General features: G+C 42.7%; 1 protein-coding gene across 1 annotated transcript in view; it reads left to right on the top strand.

Moving 5' to 3' along the window:
- LOC131291359 (neuronal acetylcholine receptor subunit alpha-7) overlaps window positions 1–16,509 on the top strand; it is a 45,196-nt gene extending 28,687 nt beyond the window's left edge. Inside the window, exons 3-11 of the mRNA XM_058320560.1 lie at window positions 8,165–8,274; window positions 10,531–10,711; window positions 12,394–12,469; window positions 13,233–13,427; window positions 14,923–15,009; window positions 15,096–15,205; window positions 15,282–15,415; window positions 15,860–16,160; window positions 16,357–16,509. Coding sequence (XP_058176543.1) covers window positions 8,165–8,274; window positions 10,531–10,711; window positions 12,394–12,469; window positions 13,233–13,427; window positions 14,923–15,009; window positions 15,096–15,205; window positions 15,282–15,415; window positions 15,860–16,160; window positions 16,357–16,509 — 1,347 coding nt within the window. The remainder of the gene's footprint in view (window positions 1–8,164; window positions 8,275–10,530; window positions 10,712–12,393; window positions 12,470–13,232; window positions 13,428–14,922; window positions 15,010–15,095; window positions 15,206–15,281; window positions 15,416–15,859; window positions 16,161–16,356) is intronic.
- Window positions 16,510–17,770: the final 1,261 nt, after the last annotated feature.

The raw sequence follows: 17,770 nt of genomic DNA, 5'->3' as shown, positions 1-17,770 counted from the left end.
TTGAGGCGACACACACTTTTCTGTTACATTTCCTCTTGGGTAGCTTTTCTCAGGCGAAGGAGAATTTAAAATTAACAAAAACAAAACCAAAAGCTGTACCGAAAGTCGCCGAGCATCTGCTACCTGTCTATCGAAGGCCTGATTATTGGATTCTTGCTATGTTTTTTTCATCACATTACTTTTGTTTTGCTTTTATCCTTTGTTTTTCCTTTTCCTCTTGTTATTGAACTGTTTCCCGTAACCTCATAATCTCAACCGAAAAGTCAATCTATGCTGTTCGCACCGTACGCAAAGGGCACAAACTTTCACTGGTTATACCGTGCTTGGTTTCGCCCGGCAAAACTATAAACCACTATTTTGCCTTAGGAAAAGCGACATGGGCAGTGTTTGTGTGCATGCACGCGAGCCATTCATTTTTATTTTCATAGAAAATTTGTTTCAGGAAATGATAGAAAAAAGTGTTATGGTAGCAATGATGATGATGTACGGCAGTTTTTATACCGTGCGGCCGGCTACATTCGGTTGTCATACTCCTTCCTATCCTTGTTGGTTGCTGGTAGATTTTTCTTCAGTTGCGTTCTTTTCGATACTCTCTCCTTCTAGTTTTTGGACAGCTTTCCTTGTTCACATGCCTTCCCACCTGGTGGTGCGATGATGGCAAGTCAGTTCGCTCCAGTGTCGTTCCGCTAATCATATATTAATGTAGCGTGACACCGTACGCGCGGAAAAACGAACAACCGAGCCGAACAAATACTATCAGTCCGGGGAGAGGCCGTCAGGGTACCCCTTGGTGCTCTAGGCGTAAAAAATTGGTTAAAAAACCTATCTCGTCATCCGTGGTGGGAACTACTGCCGAGCCATGGCTGTCAGGAAAGATGTAACTTAGGTCATCGTGCCTCAATGACTACACGATACATAGATATGAAGTCAAATCCCAAAGTACCAAGTACCATAGTTTCTTGACAATCCCGTCAAGTGAATGTAGGTATATTATGCAGATGGCTTTTTGCTTATTATCGACAAATTATTGCTGATCACAATCATAAATAATGCATATGCAAACTGATCATCGTTTAATAAAACAATTCCCAAAATTAAAAAAAAATGTTTTCTTCGGTTCTAGACCAAACACTATACAAAAATGAAAAACAAACAGTGTGACAATTTTTTGAGCCATTTTCTCAACTTGGCAGGACTTAGAAGAGGTTAAACAAATATTAGTATTCTATTTAAAACGTAAAGGTTCTAAATCTGATTAATTTATTAAACAAGCTTTCTCTCACTCAATTGATACATGTTTGTGAAATTCTATTCTCTCCTATAAATATTGCTAGTGAACCGAAATACAATGCTAGTAATGCACATTACTCAACACCGAAGTCGTATTTCCAAACTAGAGCTTTGTTTACCACATATGACTCAAATGTTGCATAATGGAGGCGCCTGGTAGGTGATAAATGAATAGTAAGCTTCATATAAGACAAAATGAAGCAAAAAAGTGATAAAATTTTCTACTGTACAGGTGGGAATGATAAAAATCATAATTAAGGATGAAAAGTATAAAAATCTGGCTGCGTTTTTTTGATTGATGATGAATTTTAAAGCTAAGAAGGTACAGCAGTCATGCTTTTATTTATTTTTATTTCATCCTGCAGTTTTAAAACACATGTTCTATTTTGCGTAAGTTCAATGATTTAGTTTCAGATTTTCATCCCAATTTCAATCCATTGTGGCTCGGTGTGTGTAATATAATCGCATCACCTCGCGCAAGGCAATGCTCGCAGGCCGCTGTTCGCGATCATGCATGGTATGGAAATTAGATTTACCGTCACTCAAGGTGAAAATTAAATAATTTAATCCCACCGTAAGGAACACGTGCCCCGGTGGGTCGAGCAAAGATTGATACCGAACGAACGAGCTTCTTAAGGTAAGGTGAAAACCTCGTAGAGGGTAAAAGATGCGCATCCGTTTTCGTTAGGTTTGTTGTTTTTCCACGCAAGGTTAATGAACCACGTTTACTCAACATATCACGAAACCGTGATTCCACCGGTCGTTTTCTAGAGAATAAAAGATGCCTGCTGATTAGGGAAGGGGAGGAGCGGGGGGAGAATAGGTGGTTCTGGAAAACAGGCTTTGAGCCAATCGAGAACATGACCTACCCACTAAGGAAACTGTGAATTATTTGTTCCTTTGGGCGATTGCTTAGTGTATCTCAATCTCGATCCCGTCTCTTGTTTTCACTTTTCTTTTATGACACTAAAATTACACTTAACGGCCGTTACTTTACGGCGTCACCCGGTCCTGCTCGTGTCAATGTCAATCAGTGGCGTAAGCATAATGCTTTATTAAATTTACTCGTGATAAGATGGTTAACCAAACAATGTAAGATTTTCAGCCTCCGTGTTTGAATAGGAAATGGAAATAGACGATCAAACGAGCGTTATCCTGTAAGAGAGGACTGATTATCCACGTGAAGTGGATGTATATAATAAGGTGCAGGTTTAATACTAGGTTGCTGAAGTGTACCGATTGTTTTTATCGAAATGCTTCGTTTGGACCATGAGCAGAAGTTCAGGAGCTGAAATGCTTTGAAGATACGATTTCTTCTTCCAATCAATAGTGTACAATTTACATTGTAAGTCAGATAGTAAAAAAAAAGTATTGCTTGCGAGGTATACAATAGCAACTTCAGTTCATTTAAAAAGGAGAGAAAAAATCAAGGCAGTACAAAGAACTTTAGAAATTTGCCCACGAAAAAAGCTTGAAGCTTCCACAACTGACTTCTCAATTCGCTTTGTGTTTGCCTGTCAACAAGTTCGGTACGGCTCCTTGCGTGCGCGTGTAGAATCGTAAGTAGATTTTCCCGCGGTCCGTGCGCGAAAAATGGCTGCACGCGAAACCGGCTAACGCGCCGTAACGAGCAAAACTTACTTCAGGGCACAGAAACCCCCCTCGTAAGCCTATAAGCGGCTTACAGGATGTAACCAACCTCCCACACACACATGAGCACATCGGCAGTAAAAAAAAGGCCCTCGGGTGAACTTTTCCTGTGCTGGCCCTGTAAGTCAACTACTTTAGCAGTGGTTTGTGCGACGCAAAAAAATGAAAAGTTCTGCGCAGTTAAGCTGGGCAAGCTTTTCACTCCTGTCCGGACTGAACCATGTGGGGTATGTAGAAAGGATCCAATAGCACCGCTATTGCTGCATCAATTTCCATAATGAAGAAATCAAAGCACAAATCATTTTAAGACCAAAATCATCAGTGGGAGTTGCTGGTGACGAAATATTACAGAATATAACCATTACCGCGACAGAATGGAGGATCATGTCATTGTTGTGTACCTTTTTCATGTAAAGTTTACATGCTTTTGAACCTTTTGGTGTTTTTGCCTCCTATGAAACGTGAACTAGCTCGGTGGTAATATAAATTTTGTTTTTTGTTTTGTTTGTTTCGCTAGCGCCCAGCCTGAATATACCAGATAAATATGTGTTTAACTCATACAGGCATGATGTGACGGTAAATACCATCCCACTCAGCAGAGCGCCGCCATCGAGTAACGGAAAAGCCCCTCGATACCCGTTCTTTCGGTAAATAGTAGGCCAGTAAGAGAAGAAAAAAAGGAAAAATTAAGCAAATTGCTTCCTCCCGGAGTTACCCAAAGACTGGAGCAGTGGGCAGGTAAAGGACAGGGATAGAGTACAAGCATGCAATCGATAGGTGAGAGTACACCGACGCCCTGTCAGGAGGGCGCGTCGTTTGTTGTTCATTTAATTTATCGAGTAACATGAACACCAGAACGGTTTGCAAACGCACACACAAGAACACGCTGAAACCATCTCTGGCAACGAAACCACAACAGGCGATGCAGGCGAGGTGAACCACGTCCTTGGTTCATTTGGGTGACTTCTCCTGTGGTTCCGAAGCCGACCATGGTTGGAGTGAAAATCGAGAAAATTTTTTAACGTACAAAAGGGATAAGTTATGGGCTGTGCTGTTTCAGTTGCAACCATTTGCGTGGGTGTGTGTTTCGGTATGTTGGCAAGATGACGTTCGGACAGGAAAAGTTCTGTCCTTCACGAGGAGCAGTTCTGGTTTTGATTATTAGTTAACTCCCGGATTGACCTACTTCTTCTTCTTCTTCTTGGCGTACCGACCTCTTGGTCATGCCTGCCCGTTAAGGGCTTACGAGACTTGTTTCCTTGTTGTACGTGGATAGTCAGTCCTCTCGTACAGGGGAGGGTCCGGTTTCGGTTGGGATTCGAACCCACGCCGTCGAGGTGGTGAGTTGGTTGGTTGACATACTATCCTTTGGTAATAAACAATTAAGGTTGAAGATCCATACGCAAATTATGACATGTTTTATATTATTCATTTGTACATTTTCAACGCACTTCGCTGCCCTCGATTTCGTTCAGTAGTTGGAAATAAATTTGTCTTCGATATAATTATCTTTGGCGCCCACTTGCCATCCTGAAATGAACCGGTAAATGGTGTGGTAAAACAGGGTTTTCCTGTGATTATTGAAGGTATGAGAATATCAAATCTAAGTTTATAGCGCACTAAAGCGCCAGAGACAAAGCAAACTTTATAGGTTTAAAACGGATGAAAGCCGCATGGAAATGACTCAATTTAAAACAAAATCAAGCCGAATGTGTTAATCTCTAGTATCAAACGCTGAGGAAACCAATACAACGCTTAACCCTTTCCTGCACAAAAAGCCCTTTTTCTCGCTTTTTTTGCACCAAAACCGGTGAAGCGGTCTAGTTCAACTGCGATCCCTCGACTGTCGATTTCTTTTCACCGTTCGCAACATCATAATGATCAAGCGGCATCTTCCGCAATCTAGCCGACTGGAAAACGATTCCTTTCCAGACTCTTTATCACGTAACGGCTAACCAAGCGTGCCCCAAACCTCCCCCCGGAACATAAAGAATGAAGAAAAATGCTCCCGAGAGTGCGCAGAGTTCTCGACGGGGTATTCTTTCTACTCATCCTGGACCACCCGGACGCTTCCTGATTTCCAGCCCTGCTAATCGTATTTACGGGTCACCCCACCCAACTCATCATCATTTCACTGCCCTCTCGCTTCAGGGCCCCCTTGCCCATTCTACTCCACGGATAAATGGAAAAATTTTACCCGACACAAAGCTACACACTTACGTGAGGCGTCCCGTCTGATCTTTGGAGCCGGTATCTTTAGACATCAATAAAATAAGAAAAAAAAAACAAACAAAACACGAAGGATAGTAAGGAAATTTGAACGTGTTGAAGAAAAGAAAAACTCTTGCCCATTTAACCCGACCCGGATCCTTCCGGTTTTTTCGCATTCTCCCGTTGCGGTTTTTGGGCCCATTTCACTGTCATCAAGACAGCGGTCGGTAAGGATCAGCTAAAGGTCGTTGAGGAGGTGGATGAGGAAGGGGAAGAGAAACTGGCATGGAAAACAATCCCAATACCCGAACCTCTTACCAAAATCTTAAAACGAAAAAAAACTAACTGAAAAGTCACACACACACGGAAAACGAGGCTTCCCGAGGTGATTTTTGTCACATTTCACAGCTCCGAGAAACCGTAGTTCATTTGTCCTTCCTTTCACTCTGGATGGTTTAGGCAACCTGGCAAGGAATGTACACTAATGTGGGACCATTAGTTATCTTCTTAAATGTTTATTGAGTCCTTCAAAATCTCTTTTTTCATAAGTAGAAAACAAAACGTTTACACTCGGATCGTTTACATTTCATTCGGTTGGATGGGTCACAAAAAGTAACTTATCCTTAATGTAGTAGATAATCATCGCCATTATAAAGTGTTCAGTCTACTGTTTTCTGAGATTGCTCACTCAATTCCCTCTAATTTCTCAGCCAGCATTCAATTTTTATTTTTAGCACTATTATTTCTCAAAAAGAAACAAAAACCTATCATCCCTCGTAGTTTGCACAAAGTGAGAATGTAGCTATGTAGAATGTAGAATGTGGATGTAGCTTGACCGCCGCCACAACCCAACCTAATTGGAAACCAATTTTCATCGAAGCAAATATTTACTCCCTGAAATCAAAACGCCGTTCATGTATCGAATCTTTTATCATCCTTATTTTTTCTATACGTAACCGTTATTCTTTGTATCGACTTTGTTAAGCACGTAATTTTTCGATTTCTCTCGGTTACTTTGTATATTTCCCTTTATCACATGTTTAACACACTTCTTGTTGGTTTGCATTAAGATACAAGAGAAATTATTCAAAAATTCATTTGTGCTCAGAACCGTAACCTCTCAGAAAATGACCTTTAATATTTTTTAATGTGTTTCTTTGATTGTAGATTATTTTACCTCTGGCGTATCACCATTGTAGAAACTGAAAACACTTTTGTATCATTTTCTTTGCTCAAAACAAAAAGTTGAGTCTAGTATTCCCGCACTCCACCGGATTGAATGACTAAAAGAGTATAAAAAAATAAACTGTCTCTAAATCCAAAACGGTTAGGATGATTTTTATAGTTTCAGTTATTATAGACATCAACCAGGAAATTGTTCAGGCTGTAACCAAGTTTTGGAAAAAGAAAAAGGCTCTATGCGATCGAACTCTTGTATGTGAACCGCTCAGTCATAAATCATAGAACCCAAATCGTAAAACCGCCTGAGAGTATCAAATGGGATAGAATGCATAAATCAACCATCCGTTCCTGCTCTCGGCCATTCATTCGTAGGGATGATTTAGTGGTCAGCGAGGACGAAGACTTTCATTTACTGCGATTTCGCCAAGACAGAAAAGGAGATTGTAGAGGAATTCTATCTCTCTTTTCTTGGTGCTTGCCATTCATGCATCAATGAATTTTCCATTTAAATGACATTTGGATGCCGCAGGAGAGAGGGGGTTGAGTTGTTTTTTGCTTACTTCGCTACGTAACGAGCCGGCTTGAATGAAAATAATGGAACTCATCTTTAGCGTATCAAAAACTTCTCTCTGTTAGGAGCGCCCGGAAAGGACCGAACTCGTGGTAAATCTGCTAAATGACGGAGTACGCCAATGTAATAGACAACCAGGGGTTTCTATGCTAGTCAGAAGTATGACAACGTCAATCTAGTTGGCAAACCGCAATGAATTTGATTCACGGTATGTTAATGTTGAGGTAAAAACAAAACTGAAAAATCTAAGGTGGTTCCAACAGCTGTCGCTGCTGTTCGGCTTTTCATTGACAGACCGCGACGCTAATTGTGAACCCAATATGACAGCCGCGTACTGTCAAACGCAAGGCCGGTTGCTTTAATTTAATCAACCCACATTGCTTCGCTCCAGATAATTATTGTCGATACGGTCGAGAGATCGAGAGCCATAGTTTGTTTTTGTGCTAGTTTTTGTGCTTGCGTTTTATTAGATTTGCTTTATTCATCCGGCTCCTCTTTGATATACATTATTTTTCAATTCTGCGAAAAAGGGGAGGCATTTTCGTGTGCAAATTTTTAGCATTCGTTATTACTGCCCCAAACGTTTTGCAACATGGCGCACTTGAGGTAATTTTTTCGTATTTTTTCCTTAAACCCGTGCTATTTAACATGTATAATAGCTCTCGGCGTAGGTTTGGTAAGTAGCAAGTGTAAGTGGAATAGCAAAACAGAGGGCCGCAGAACCGGAGACTGTTAGCCATGCGGAGCGTTGGGCATACATAATTGAATGTTCGATTCCGCCGCTTGTGTCGGCAAATTTGGGTAGCTGTGATTTATTGCGTGATTTATTTTCTCTTGTAGGAAAACAAAAACGCGAACCGATTCCACGGGGGATAAAATTGAATTTAAAAATAAAGGAAACAGAAATAGGGGACATGAAAACGATGCAATGCATATCGTATGCGCTGTGAAACCCAACAACGGCGAGAAGCAATTGGTACGAAATCGAATTGTAATAGTGCAAGGAAAATTGATATGAACGGCAAATGCTTATCCGGTTAACTATAGTGGAAAACTAGCAGTTGCATGTACCTACTCCATTCTTTTAATACTGTGTCCTTATTTTGTTATGGTTTTACAAATTCAAGAAAGGGTCTAAAATACTTATATTTCATTCTTTCAGATAGCTTGCCCACAATGTTGAACTATTTCTTATGCTTCCTTGTTGTTACTAATTTCAGCACTTTTTATATATTTATTTTAACACTCTTTTGGTTGCAGGAGTGGAACGACATGAACGTCAGATGGAACTCCTCCGAGTATGGAGGCGTGCGCGATCTCAGGATACCACCACACCGCCTTTGGAAACCGGACGTCCTGATGTACAATAGGTAAGGTGGAAGAAAATGTTTCTTATCGTAATATTATACAAGTTCATTCATTGTAATTGAATTGACAAATTAATCGTTCAATTTCAAAGCTAAGAAAGAAATTTCAAATAAAGGTTATCGGGCAGTTTGTGGTATGTCATCGACATTGCTTTCTAGATTATAGTTAAACATCTTGCATCAGAGTTCATCTTCGGTCGGAAAAATCGGCCATCCACTTGGCCGATTGCGACCACCGAAAAAAGCGCTTTGAAGTACGGCATAATCGCGGCGTGACCTAACAAAAAAAATACAATCCACACAACTAGGACGAGATATCAATCAGCATTACTTCGTTTATGTGTGTAAACCCAGCAGATGCCAGAAGTCCGCCAGGAGATGAACAGATATAATGTAGTTGTGCCAGGACCCCGTTCAGGGACGACGCAACCCAAACGTCCGAGCTCCAAAATGGACGCAATTGCATGTCCAACGATACGAACGCTCCGAGATCCCGAATCTTGGCCATTAAATATTTATTCCCGGGGTGCGCATCCGGGTCATGGGCATCATCCCCATCAAAGGATGGAACCGGATTTCCTAGGACTTGTCGTATCTTCCAAATGCACTAGCACGCCCACACATAACCTCATTGGGAGTGCTAGGAAAATTCATTCCATCCTTCCTTCGAAACCAAACGAATACGAGCTTCAAGCAGTTCAACATGGCATCGAACTTTCTAGCGAATACCCTCAGATCAGGAGATTAAATCCAAATGTTGGCATTCTGCCTACTCTTCTCCTAAAACCCTTTCTACTTACCCAATCGGCCCAATTCTGTTTTATGGTGAATTTATATTATTTTTAGTTCTAAATCTGCTTCTTCCGCCATCCATCCGTGTCTTTGGTTATTTTTCTTTTTATTTTTCTTAGTTTGTGTGTATTGAATATTGTGAGTAAGCCAAATCCGGCTCTGTTGTTTTCACATATGTGCTGATTCCGGAACGGGCACCATCTGTTCATATCGTAGGAATTACAATCATCCTTCCGTTGCTTCCCGGTGCGGCCCCCATGGTTCCCTACCCTTCGCGCCTCATCTTACTTGACATATAAGCAGCTTGTGCTGTGCTTTTTCCGAGCGGGTATCCAGCACAATTAAAGATGCAAAAATATATGCGATAGGCTAGATGCTCTGCATCTGCAATGCAGAAAAGGCACTGCATTGAAAATCTCGGTGCTGCTCGATTGGTTCAATTTTAATTCGATTCCATTCCATCCGAAATCCGAGCTACACATAGCTCGAAATGAATCGATTTTCCTAAATGTCCCTGCGACTGTCTACTTGCTTAAAGTTCACGAACAATTCTTGAACGACGATGCCTACAAATGGGGCAAGATGAGGACCTTGCTCGTCTTCGAAACAGAATTCCATTACCATTCCACCCGCATCCCAATGGGAAGCATACCATGTGGTGAGCGGTGGAGCTAAAATATTGCACCGACCGTAACATTCCTGCGCGTACAACGTGGAAAAAGCTCGCGTCGAAAAACTGCGCGCCGGGAAAACATTAGCCAGGTTCGCCATCTATCGGTAACGGTAATTTCATCTTAAATGATACAAACGATAGTGAGTTTCATTTACATGTGGCAAAAACCACAACAGCCATTAACATCGAGCTGGTCACGCATCCGCACACAGCGGAAATCGCCCGTAAATTGATCCGCTGGAATGGGCCTGCGTAAAGATCCGTGAAGCGTATGATTGGAGCATTAATTGTGCCTGCCTCTCTTGGCCGGCGTTTGTGGTGGCTGGCCGTGCCTGAACAGACAAATTTGCGATGGCGCTTCAACCCTGTGCTCTCTACCCACTCCTCCTGTGGGTTGTGACTACATCCTGTAGCGATAACATATTTAATACCGACACGGCCCCAAAAGTCAAGCTGTTTTGGTACCGCCGTTGTTCTATTGTCTCAAATCTCAATTTTCCTCTTAGCTACGAAGTTGCAGAGTTGCATTGGCGTAGGCATCCTACGCCAAACGGTTCAATAAAAACGACACGAATCGGAACTGAATCAGTCATAGACAACAAAAATAGAAACGAATTGAAAGCGGAGCAGTCCGGAAGAACTGTCACTCGCGTCCAGTCAGCTTCAGTGGATAAGAAGTCAATGCCATTCTTTTTCTAGGAACTTCAAACACTACCATCACACCAAACTCCTTCTCTACATCAAGCTGCTGCTCTGCAAACCAATATGATATCCTTTTTCTCTCCTCTTTCCAGCGCGGACGAAGGCTTTGATGGTACGTACCCAACCAACGTGGTGGTTCGGAACAATGGTTCCTGTCTCTACGTGCCGCCGGGAATTTTCAAGTCCACCTGCAAGATCGACATCACCTGGTTTCCGTTCGACGACCAGCGCTGTGAGATGAAGTTCGGCTCGTGGACTTATGACGGCTTTCAGGTACGTATGTTCAGATAAGTGATGATCTCACTGGAAGCATACCGGATTTTTTTTGCCAATCCCATCGAAACCTTTGACGTTAGAATAGGTAAAGTTATCGACCACCAAAATCCTGATTAGCAAAAGTATTACATAACCAGAGCACGTTTAAGAAGTGAGTAACCCATTGTCTATACGACCTAAAACCTGATTATGATACTGTTTTCACACGCCAATAACTGCCTGTTTCAAAAGTCAAGCATGCCTTGGCAACTACCATCATAGCCTAGGACCGAAAGTAAACGGTATATTCAAATAAAGTTCACATCATAAATTCATCCTTTCTTTATCTGACATGACCTAGTCTGAAAAAGAAAAGAAAATATCTTAATCCATCAATTATCTATCGGCTAAGATGACCTTTAAGTGATCTGCGAGGTAACTAGATGTGAGGTTATGCGCCATAATTCATTCCAAAGTAGTGCAATCTAAAAGGATACGCACATGAGGCCGACATTGTGATGTAAGATGAGCCTGTACGACCACGGAATGGAATGATTATATTAAGTGTCACCTTGGCGCTGATCTAAGCTAACCCCATTCTCCCCCAACACCGCCCCTTCCTTCGAGGAGTCGACGAGAAGCCACGAATATCGTGCGCAACAGAGTACTGATAGTGTAAATAATCAATTAAGTCAAGTCACGGCAAATTAATTTCCTTAAGTTCTCATCTCTTGGTTGTGAGGTCTCGGTGGACTGCGCACCGGAATCGCCCAAAACAAACCTTGACCGCAAAGGAAACCGACATCATATACTCACTAACACACTCGCTGGCATTTCACTTGTTAGGGCTTGTTATTAATGGGAACCTTTTTGCGACGAACGCGCACGCCACCGACGAGAAGACAAATTATTTATTCCCTTGCGTCCATTTTCGGTAAATTCAACAGATATTTCAAAATGTCTGCCTCACAAGATCCGAACCCTCAGATCTAGTAGACTCACAGCCGGAATAATGATGGCTGGAATAATGGTGGTTTAATTAGCATGCACAAAGCAAGAAGGCTTTTTGGAATAAAGAACAAAAAACTGTATTTTCCTTGATCATGGGTGTTTGCATTTCACATTAATTTGGTCAAGGAAATCGCGATACAGATTGTCATTTCCGTGTCACTTTTCAAAAGTAATTTCTTAGAGCTCGTAGATTGTGGGCTTCAAAACTTCCTAAGAATAAAATAAGCCAGTTATAAATGACTGAGACGCAGGAGAATCAATGCAAAAAAACATTAATGCACTGCTCACTCGTTCCCTTCCCCATCCGATCAGGTTCCGCACGATCAAAGCATACATTCTCAATCAAAGCCACTCCATTCAACCTTACGAGCGCAATTATTTTGAGCGTGTGAGAACCACCGAACCATAAAACCCAAAGGCAGGCACTGTCATTTCGGTGAGTGAGTGCCTGTGTGTGTATTAATGTACTCTACCCTCAGAAGTATGGACATGGCGTATATTGAGTGTTCATAAAGCTTCCACTAGAGTTTAGGTAATGTAAGGTCCTTAGGAAATCTATTACGGCACGAGCAACACAAGTGATAGACAGGAGTTTGGAGCAAACTTGACCCTATCGTAAGCAAGGATCCGTGCTTGATTAACATTCCATCGGAAAAACAGCAGCTTGAATAAAAATGCTCTCGTTTCAGCTGGATCTTCAACTGCAAGACGAAGGTGGTGGCGATATCAGCAGCTTTATAACCAACGGGGAATGGGAATTGTTGGGTGAGTTATGCTGTAAATAGTAGACACAACTACATTTCATTATTAATATATTATTATAATGAAATGAAATGAAATTATTAATATATTTGTGTAGAATGGTCCGCGACAGCCGAGCGGTAGCGCCGGTTAGAAAAATGGCCCATGAGCGCCGAGGCTCACCCCCTCGACGGCATGGGTTCGAATCCCATCCGAGAACGGACTCTCCCCTGTACTAGAAGACTGACTATCCACGTACACATAGCGTAAAAGTGTCGTAAGCCCTTAATGGGCAGGCATAACCAACCTGGTCGTTACGCCAAAAAGAAGATTTGGGTTCATTTCAAAGAAATTTCAAACTGTGATAGTCTTATCTTAGCTTAGCTATTTTATTGCAGAAATTATAGCGCACATGGTCTTGCGAGTGGCTAAAGCAACGAAGCTCGAATGACAGCTTTTTAATTATTTCCCATCTAATACAAATTAAATACGTTCATAGAAAGTTAACTTGTTTGTTTATATAATGTTTATTGGTCTTGAACTGGATTTATTTGTGTAATATACGGTTTTACTCTTAGATAAGACTGTTATGATGATGATGATGATGATGAGTCCCACCTCTTACCCCAACACAGGTTGGGATTTGAAAGAAGAACTCCCGACAAGAATTATTAAACATCACCTGCCGTAAAGGATTCCGTAGCTTTTAGGATATGATTCTTGTCACACTAGACCTAACACACTAACTGTCTTAATGTTGTCACTTCACTTCCAATTTGTTTGGTAGGCGTACCCGGGAAGCGGAACGAAATCTACTACAACTGCTGCCCGGAGCCATACATCGACATCACATTTGCTATCCTGATCCGGCGCAAGACGCTATACTACTTTTTCAACCTGATCGTCCCGTGTGTGCTGATTGCCTCTATGGCGCTACTCGGCTTCACGCTACCGCCAGATTCGGGTGAAAAGTTGTCCCTCGGTAAGAGAAACGCTTCTAATGCTTTTGCTTGTCTAGTTTCTTCCTTAATTGACCTACTAAACTGATATATTTTTGCAAACCATTTTTGAGTGTGTATTTAGTTCAATTTGCTCAACTGTCTCATATCAAGTTCCATTTCGTGTTGTATTGGGTATGAGTAAAGATCCACTAATAACAATTCCCGTCTGGCTTTTTTGCCACTCAGAAGACAAATACTTTTCTGGGATACTTCTGCAATGAAGCGTCCTACATCTGCCATTGCCACATAGTGCTTGGAATTTAACCCCGAAAATGTACACATTAAAATTCGTTCATGAATTATTGACGACACTGAAGCCAGTGCAACCAGCTCTGTTTGTAACCAAGGATGTCCTTGCCAATGATTAATCTTCCAGCTCATGCCAGCCGGCAGCGAAAAATCTCGCCGCATCTGGTCGATGCGTAAAAATGTGCTTGCAGCTGCAGGTTTCAGCATTTTCCCGGGGACGCAAACCCGCAGCGAGAAGGCGCCAGCCCGAGCTTTCCGATAGTTCTCTTCTTCTTAGGGATGGACCCGAGGTAGGGGCTGTGAGACAAATAATTCAATGAAAACAGCCCAGCTCCTTTTCATTATAAATTATTGCACAGCGCACAGTGCGAGCAAACATCAGGCAAAAAAAAAGTGCAACCGAGGCGGTACCGAAAAAACTGTGCTCTAATGGCAAAAGAGATGTCCCGAAATTGCATTTGCATCAATAAAATATAGCCTTTCCTCAGACACACTCGTTCCACTTTCCTTTCCGGACTGCTATTTATTTTATTCTTAGTTTTTAGCTTTTTATATTTCGTTTTCGTGGCAACCTTCGAAAGGAGGAAATGCACCCAATAGCAGAGAATCTAGAGAGCCCGAAGGCAAAGTGCCAAAGATTGTTCGGTACGGGCCCCAGGATGCTTGTCCTCCAGCGTTTCCATAGACAAGAGGACACAAGCAAGGCAGAAGGAAAAAAAAGCCAAATCTAGCATACAGACAATACAACCGTTCCCGAATCACTTTTCGTCGGGAAAACTGCCCGTAACTATTTAGCTGGGGGTTACACAAAGTACTACACACATAATGAACGCTCGGAGCTTGGTTCGGAAAAAGAAAAATTGATTTTCAGATTTCTGTAAATCAGTGCTCTGTCATAAGACGTACTCGAAGGCAGTAACAATGGGTTTAACACTGATGAATGAAAAACTCTCTAAAAGCTCATACACTGGAACGCTGGTGCTGTACAAACCAAACTGAATTTAGCATCCAGTTAACTGAAATAAGCCTGCCACCGAAATGAAAACTTCTATAGTAGTTTTCAATATGTTAAGGCAAAGTAATATCAAATATGCATGAGTAATCCCATTTGGTGGCTTGAGAATGACATTAAAAAATACTAGTTGTCCTTTTAGGAGCAACATACTAATATTAATTTTCCAAAAGAATAACACTTCATATTCCATTCATATGCCTTGGTTTCCACAGGAGTCACGATTCTGCTATCACTTACTGTCTTCCTAAACATGGTCGCTGAAACAATGCCGGCTACATCAGACGCAGTGCCTCTTCTAGGTATGTCCTTCCATAAGAAAATCCGCCACAACCCTGCTCGCTGAGTGATGATTTATCTTCACTTTTACCTTCTTCAATTTCTACAGGAACGTACTTCAATTGCATCATGTTCATGGTTGCCTCGTCAGTTGTATCAACGATCCTTATTCTCAACTACCATCACCGAAATTCCGATACGCACGAGATGTCCGAATGGGTTGGTGTGATGCACACATATGGCTCAGTGTAGCTCACAATTCTTAATTTGCCTCTCGTCTTCCTTTCTTTCGTAGATTCGTGTCGTATTTCTCATCTGGTTGCCGTTTATCTTACGAATGAGCCGCCCCGGTGAGCCGTATCCGCACCCGTGCCGCCCGACTGTGGACGAGAAAAACAAACAGCTACAGGAAGTGGAAATGCGCGAACGGTAAGTTACAAATCTATCTGACCTTGCAGAAGAGCTTTATATTATTTATGCACAATGCATGAGTTACTTCATGAGTACAACACTCTGGGTGTATTCTAGCAATTTGGCGAATCCTATTTTACTCTAACAATATTTAACCTAGCGTCAAGTAAACTTCGCTGTCCGTGCATTGATATGTTTGCTTAAATCAGCAAGCATCTTTGCTACAATACGCTATGCTGTAAAGATTCACTGTAGGGTAGTCGAATAGCAGATCAAGGATAATAGAGCAACAAATCCTCAGGATCTTTGCCAAGAATGGTATGAATAGAAGGATATTGAGCACGCTCAAAGCGCAGAGTGACAAACTCTGCAAGCCGCTATTTTGCTCATCGCTGACGCTCTTATTTGAAACGAGTCCAGTCCCACCAGTTCAAATGCCTCCAACCGTTCTTTTTTTGGCAGATCATCGAAGTCCCTACTGGCTAACGTGCTGGATATTGACGACGACTTCCGGTGCAATCATCGATGCAACACGCTGCCGCACAATCCTACATACTACCGGACCGTGTACCGCCAGGGCGAGGATGGCAGCGTCGGCCCGATCGGGGCCACCGACACGATCGGGCGAACGGGCGGTCTCGGCACGATTAGTGCGGGAGGTGGTCGCTTACATGAGACCGTGTCTTCGCATACCTGTCTCAGCTCGTCGGCCGAGTACGAGCTGGCATTGATCCTTAAAGAGCTTCGCTACATCACTGATCAGGTAAGCTTTCCCGGCACCCCCAACCCACGCCCAAGGAGCGGATTGTAGACTGAAAAACAAATTTTGTTCTTTTCAAACTCCTCTCCTCCACTTCATGCCTGCCATACTTCACGCCGATTCAATTGCCCTGTGCCACATCTTTGTCGTCGGCCAATGTCCCCTTCGCCAACCCAACGCACCTCGCGCCCACAAGCAGCTTCGCAAGGAGGACGAGAGTGGGGAGATCACGCGGGACTGGAAGTTCGCCGCCATGGTTGTCGATCGCCTGTGCCTTATTATCTTCACGTTGTTTACCATCATTGCCACCCTGGCTGTCCTCTTCTCAGCGCCGCACTTTATCGTTTCATAACAACCATCAGCGGGCGGCAGCAACCACGGCAAAAACCACTGTCAGACGACGAGCATTTCCGGCAACCACGACACCGACGACATCAACCGACAATCGGAGGCACTGCTACCGCTGCTGCTGGCTGCGGCTGGCTGCGGAGCACTGGCCTTGGCTCTCATGCTCGTCCGCCGGCGCCTCCACGCACTCCGAAGCGCCCTTGCGCACCTGGGCGCGGTCGCAGACTACAAATCAAGGCGCTACATCTATGTTTTCGTGAAAAATTTTAAACTCATTAACGATGCCTAGGCGGGATACGCGGTCACGACACGCAGCACAGCGCATAGCCAACGAAAGACTCGAACACAACAGCGCAACCAACGGTCACTCTCCCAAGCGTCGCAAGGAAACAGACGGTCAACTGAAAGTGTAACTGGTCAAAAGCTCTATTCTTTAGAGACACTTAATGACAGTGAGTGGCAGCAGCATTAATGAGCATAATACAGTAAGCCATTGAGGGGTAACAGTAGGAATCTACCAGAGCCAGGAATTTGCTACGACAGCACAGTCTGACATTGGGGAAGGAAATGTTAGAAAATTAACACAAATAGCGGGGGAGAAATATTTTAAACTACTATTATACTTAGCTAAGTAAACCACACATATTAAGACAATTTTCCAACGCAAATGCTCCATATACACATTTACAAAAATGCTTTGAGACTTGCACAATATTTGGAAAATGGTGCAAAATGAAGCCCGTAACCCTATGCATTTTGCCAGCCCAGTTCGAACAACTGCTGCAGAGAGGACCTTGCGGCCGAATAATAGACGGTGGGTACGGGAGGGGGCCTAGACAGTTTGGGGTAGCTTTTAAACGATGAACCGACATGTTACTATCGGGCTATATCAGGAAAACCGGTTACGTTTATTTCCACCGGAAGGTTTTGCTGGACGACTTTCCACGGAAGAAGTTTTGCCTATACCCAGTCTACTTATACCCAGTCGGTAAGTTCTAACACTGCTCACACTTATACTAATTAAAACTACTACAGCAGCTATTACTACTACTGTTACTACTACAAAACATTATTATTATGACAGCAACCGCTAGAGGGGAAAAAACCAAACAACTACTATTGCAATCGTTATTACAAGTATTTCTACACAATCTACGACGCAACCATAAGCGTGGGGTCTGCGTAGGGAGTTGCGAAAATGCAGAAGGGAATGGTCGAGGCAGTGTTCACATGTATATAGAGTTACCATTTGAGTAGCGCATTGT

Source organism: Anopheles ziemanni, chromosome X, assembly GCF_943734765.1.
Source record: "Anopheles ziemanni chromosome X, idAnoZiCoDA_A2_x.2, whole genome shotgun sequence".
NCBI lineage: Eukaryota > Metazoa > Arthropoda > Insecta > Diptera > Culicidae > Anopheles > Anopheles ziemanni.
The sequence above is the reverse complement of the archived record's forward strand: the minus strand, read 5'-3'. Positions and strand labels throughout refer to the sequence as shown.